The sequence below is a fragment of the Cupressus sempervirens genome, chromosome 3, assembly GCF_028749045.1.
Source record: "Cupressus sempervirens isolate cs-2001-9-10 chromosome 3, ASM2874904v1, whole genome shotgun sequence".
In the NCBI taxonomy this organism is placed as follows: Eukaryota; Viridiplantae; Streptophyta; class Pinopsida; order Cupressales; family Cupressaceae; genus Cupressus; species Cupressus sempervirens.
Genome location: NC_143120.1, coordinates 722,528,318 through 722,534,555, shown reverse-complemented (window position 1 = coordinate 722,534,555; position 6,238 = coordinate 722,528,318). Strand labels below are relative to the sequence as shown.

General features: G+C 31.9%; 1 protein-coding gene across 1 annotated transcript; it reads right to left on the bottom strand.

Moving 5' to 3' along the window:
• Positions 1-3,533: 3,533 nt before the first annotated feature.
• On the bottom strand, positions 3,534-5,616 carry LOC149568806 (laccase-12-like). The gene is made up of 2 exons (XM_089817626.1): positions 5,280-5,616; positions 3,534-5,184 (listed from the first exon to the last, which is right to left on the bottom strand). Exon 2 carries the CDS (start codon positions 3,967-3,969, stop codon positions 3,667-3,669), a length of 303 nt encoding a protein of 100 aa, XP_089673752.1. The 5' UTR covers positions 3,970-5,184; positions 5,280-5,616; the 3' UTR covers positions 3,534-3,666.
• Positions 5,617-6,238: the final 622 nt, after the last annotated feature.

Here is a 6,238-nt window from a genome sequence, read left to right as displayed (position 1 = left end):
ATACCCCATAGAGAAATTCACTCCCACTAAATTATCAAAAACTCAAACCAAAACTTACCAAAGCTATGAATACACATCATGAGAGTAGTAATAAAACTGATCAAAGATAGCATCAAACTAAACCTACTAAACAACATGCATACATAGAGATCAATCCAAAAAATAAGACTCGATAATTAAACTTTATGAATAAAACGTAGTTTTTATAGTTTAAAAGCTTTATATAATGTAAGTTCTTATCAATCAAAAACTTGCTAAAATTAAAGTAGCATAAGTTCAAAGCATAGAAAAACATCTTAAATTTCAAAGTACTTTTATAAGTTTTAACACCTCTACAAGAGGTTATCAAAACAAACTAGAAATTAAAAAAATACATAAGCTTTCGTAATATCATTCTAGTCTTTGACTAGCTGGGAGAACTACTCTTGCTAGTCAGTGACATATTTTCCATCATGTTTCTTTTCCTTGTCTTTAGTGTCTACTTCATTTATCTTTCGCATCCTACTTTTCCCAGTGACAACACCAAAGACCATTTTCTCCATGATTTCCCTTTGGACTTTACAGAATGTCTTAGCAAAGACCACCAATTCAAGGTTTGTGATGGTCTCTTTATACATATTATCCAAGGACTTCATTTTTCTTTAAATAGCATTCACTCTATTGGATATCTTTATTTCTAGCTCTTTAACTCTTTAATAAGGGTTTCTATCTTCGTATTCTTTTCTTGGTCTTCATCCTTGTGGCTCTAGCCCCCTTGTATCTAAGCATTAACCTTCATAGTCTTGATGTGGTCCTTTGTGTCCCCTCCTAGATCCACTTCAATTATAGCCTCTTGTTCAACTATTCTCACATCCTTGTCCTCCTAATCATAGCTTTCATCCTCTTCCTCAACATAATCAACATCTTTTGTGTCCTCATTCTTAGTGTCATCTTTCACTTCAATTTTGGCTTCAAGGAACTTTAATTCCTCCATAGCATTAGATTTATCCTTCTTCTCATCTTTCTTTTGATTTTGTTCTTTTTTCCTATCGAGACGTTCAAACCTTCTCTCTCTAGAGGGCACTTCTTGGTAATTACCCATCCTTGTGGTGGTCTTACCTATTTAATTAAAGTTATCTATATATACATTCACTTTATATCTAATATAGGATTAATCATAAAAAAATAGGTTTGTCAAACTATCATCTTATCTATTCTTTCTGGTTTGGACAAGTTCTAAATTGTGAGAAAGTATGATTTTGATTTATGAAATATCTTTATCTTTGGTTGGCTTTCTATGATTTAACTCTTTTACGATGGAAGGTCCGCATAGTAAGAACTGTTATGTTTCAATTCCATTATTGGGAAATATTCAAATTTATGATTGAGGTCTTAACAATTTTTCCAGTCTGGAGAGGTCATTGTTGTGGTTATTGCTTGACAGATTTTCAACACTAGATGATTATCTTGGTTAGTTTCCCTTAACTGGTTTGGTTTTCTCTATAGTACTTTAGCGGTCCTAGAGATTAATAGGAAGGATATAGTATTGGGGTAATGTTCATGCTCGTAATAAGTATCTTGTAGTCTCTCCACTGAGAGATTTTTTTGACATTGATTTCAATTATATATAAATAACTTAATATAAACTATGTATTCATCTATAATATGTAAAAGAGGGCATGCCCTCTTCAAGACCCTAAATTGGGCATCTATACCTTTTACAAGACTTTGGTCTTAGGTTACATTGGGGGTTTTCTTAACCTCATTCTTTTTTTCCTGGTACTTGCACTTGAATGAGGTAATATGTAATTTTAAAAAATTATTATAAAAAATGAGCATTTGCATCTTATTGATATAAAAAAAAGGATGACTTAACACATGAAATAAGAATCAATATTCACTCCTCTCAAATCATAAATTAAATGTGCACTAATATGAGGTATTGTACTATTGGATCAATTTAATTGAAAATTTTGGTTGAGATAAATTGTAAAAGTACTAATTTTTAATCTAGAAATTTATTCAATATTTAAATACAACTCATGTAAATTTTGTTAAAATAAGATGACTTCAATTTATATACATCTTTTAAATCTAAATATGTACTAGTTTTTAGTGATACTAAACTATTAAAATAACTCAAAACTATGATTGGGTGAATGGTAGGTATATATGAAAATAATTCTATTGAAAAATAACTATATAAGATAGATTTTATGATTTAAATAAATGAGAATTGCTTCTAAGCCAAGAAGACTATCTATATATGTATATAACATCGTGTGATATGGGTGAGTTGAAGGAAAAAGGTTATATTGAAAGTGGGGATATGGGACAATTTATGTGTACAAAATAGAAACAATTTAAAATTCTTATAATTGGTATTCTTGTACACATGTTTGACATATTTAAAAATAATTATTCATAATGCTAATTATGATATAATAATTGTCACTTTTTTTAATATTCATTAATTTTTTATTTATTTATACACTATCAAAACACCTAAAGATGTTAAATATAAATACTCCTTATCATCCGAGTAATAATTGAGATAATATTGATAACAAACTAAATGTGCAGCATTTGTGAGACTAATATATATTCACAGAGATGCCTATTAGCCATAAATCCCTAGTTGCTTCAACTAGTAGAATGAGAATGGTAAAAAAAATTAAATTTCCTTTAATGAAGCAATAGTTGAACTTGATTATTTATGACCTCCTCCATATTTCTTGATTCATGTTGACATGAGATAGAAACATGGTCAAAGTTGTAGGCAGTGAATCTAATTTCTTGATGTAGGAATTTAAAAGTTGATATGTTAGTGAACCTTTTTTCTATTTTAGTCCATATATTATATTTACACCTTTTTGTAGCATAAAGTTTAAGATCATTGACCATCAATTTGTAAGAAAAATTAGTTAGGTCACTTTACAATGCAAAGAACATTCACAAATCTAAAATAGTTATGTCGGTTCATGTTTGAGGACTAAATGTCTAAGAAGTAATCAAAGACATTGAAATTTATGGTCAATAATAACAACAACAAGAAGCTATCTTGCACTATAGATATAGTAGTATGGATAGTGACATAATGGTTGTATTAAAACTTGATAGTCTCCTAAATAATAAATGAAACTTTAGAAGGCTAGACATAGAATATTATCACCCTTCTTTTTTTGCCTTTTCTAGTCTATTAGAATATGATTATTTTATGATTTCATGAAGTAGAAAACAAGTATCTTTTTTAAATTGTGCTATACAATTCTAGTATTTGAAATTAATCTTACCCAGACACCAATCTACAAAATATTTTTCATTTATACTTATGATATAATTACTTGCATAAAATCCGAAAATCATAAACTAAGTCAAAAGTGAATTTATGTCTATGATTTTGACAATATTAATAAGGATCATCTATGACTAATTTTATTATGCTAATTTTATTGGAACTTCTTAAATGAAATTGCAAATAATCTCTTCTATAAAAAGAATTGTGATTACCTTAAAAATTTACTAATTAAAAGAAGATTTGTCTTGAATGATATGACAAATATTCATCAATATTTCATATAGGTTTTATAATTAGAAGATTTAGTTCTATGATATAAAAAGATATCTATAAAACTGTTTTGCAAAAGATTTCTTATGATACTACACTTTTCTTCTTAATAAAACACATTATAATAAAGTACTATTCTCCTTAATAGTGTCCGATGCAGTAAAGTTGGGCAAGTGTGGCGGTGGGAGATATATATTAATGTGGGATTTGTATTCCAATATTGCAGTTGCAGTGGTATTGATCTTTAGCCCAAGAGAAGCACTGTCATATGCGCGGGCGCCAATATAGTAGCGCCCTGGCTTCTGGTTGGCTGTTATGAGCACATCCATTGTGTTTCCTGGGTTTATGAACGGCATCCACTGCCACAACAGTCTTTTTGTGCGTAGCAACTTTGAAGAAGGATGCACGAAGCATGCCAGCATTTACGATCCTCAGCAAGTAGCTTCTTCCCCTTTTGACTGATATACGGCTAGTTTCTGCAATTGCATCTATTAATTCATTATTTCATGTTCTTCATTATAATTTAAGTCTTCGAGTTTAAACATCATATACTAAATTTCATTCTAATATTAAAAGTGTTAAATAGTCAAAATTGACTTATTTTATTTCTACTTAATTTTCTCCTTAATATGTGATGTTTAAAAATGGCTGAAAGAAAGTAAAAAGAGATTTTGGTGATAAAATGCATCACTGGGAGATTTTGGAGGAGCAGATTTCAGAGATTGGTATCTTTGTGCTCTGGCATCTATGAAGGGATCCTAGGTTCAGCTGGATGATCAGATTAAGGAATTGACTACTCAACAGAGATCTTCCTAGGACAAAGTGAAAAAGGCCATTGGTGCAGGGATTCAAGGCGAGTTGGAGGAAAGGAAACAAAAGGGAAAATGGGCAGGAGAAGTATCGTGGTAAAGAGGAGGGTCTTCAGCTGGTTTATAAGTAGGAGGCTGATCTTGGCCCTGATCTTGGGTATGTGGCTTCATCTAGGCCTTCTAAGCAGTCCCTCCTTCCATGAGAAGTTCAAGGAGCCGAGCAAGTAGCAGTCCTGTGTTGTGGAGTGGTTGTTGTGTCAGAGTTAGCGCTGGTGTGTGGCTGCTAGTTATCGGTTTGTTGCTGGGTGTTGATGTGTGGCTGCTAGTCACTGGTTTTTTCTGCTGGTCTAGTAGTTTAATTTTTTGGTTCTGGTCTATTTTCTAGGGTCTCATTTCTTGTGAGCGTCAGGAAAAAATTAAATTTAGAAAAAAAAGTCAACTTTAACTATTTAATATTTTTAATTTTAATATTTTTAACTTAAGAATAGAAGTTAATATGTAATGTTTAAACAGGTAAATCCCTACTTTCTATGTTTATTTTTGTTTAAAGATTCCACCTGATCCATCTAGCTTAGAAAGCTAAATAGTAACCTAGAATAATTGAAATTCCGTTTAGGAAATGGATAAGCCTTTCCAAGCCAGGGTTTTATGACCAGTGCTCCATGCACAGTGGCTCTCAAATACGAAATATGTGCGTGCCACCACAACGTCCCTTCTTGTTCTGTGATTGTAAAGTTGTAAGTAAACTTATTCCCTGGAGTAACGGGACACTGCGTTATGTAGGAAGGTCCGTCTGCCCAACATGACTTCAACTGCTTCACCCCATGCCTGCCACAAATCATAATTAATAAAATCTCCCAGTACCTAATGTTTAGCTTGACATGGATAAATTTTGGTCTTTAGTCTTAATTGTAACCACTTACCACTGGTGTATGGTCACATTATACGGTCCCTTGTTGTGCAGTTTAACCACAAGATTATCACCTTCGTGAACGTAAATAGTTGGGCCAGGATACCGTCCATTCACTGTCACGATCGTCTCCGTGTTACAATCTGTGACACAGTTAGGCTCGCCCCCAATTCAACCTCTTATAGTCTATGCTTAGAATATATGCTCACCTTGAATTTATGCCAGACAAGGGCTGCAGAAGCTGTCCACGGTGCCAACAAAATTAAACAAACTAATATATTTTTCACTAGACTTGAGGAATCTGCCATGCTTGATTTTCAATTCATCGCAGGCTAACATAAACATAAGCTTTTGAAGCTATGGGCAATTTAGACAAGGGAAATACGAGCAAGCTAAGGGCAATTTAGACAAGGGAGATACGACTAAGAAGAGCATAATTGAAATCAGCAGACCTATAACAAAGATAATGGATGCACACTTTTGGTGCATGAAGAATCAAAACAGAACAAACATTTTGGCATGAAGAATAAGAATCAATATTGGCATAAAGAATAAGAATCAACACAAAACAGACGTTTTCGGTATGAAGAATCAAAACAAAACAACCATTTTCATGTGAGTTCAACTGAAATCAATTGTAGATAATATTTTATGTGTGTTTAGTCCTCAATATCAGCCAGCGTTTTCCATTATTTCTATATATAGTTAAGTTCTTATAGAACCAAATATTAAAATTATAGTTTATATGTAAAGTAGAAGAAATAATTCGTAAGATTATAAATTCGAAATATCAATTGTTTTTATGGAAAACAACAGCTCTAAAATTATGTGAAAGACTAATTGAAAAATAAAGATAGATCTAGATATGCATGTTGGAGGTGTATGATATGCGGGATTTATAAGTTAGAGTCCAATTAAGCTGAATTACACTAGACATGACTCAAGTTAAGTGAACTTGAATTAGAAATGCAT

Bases quoted from the DNA above. Each gene is read 5' to 3' on its own strand.
- LOC149568806 (XM_089817626.1), bottom strand. From the start codon at position 3,969: ATGCTGGCATGCTTCGTGCATCCTTCTTCAAAGTTGCTACGCACAAAA.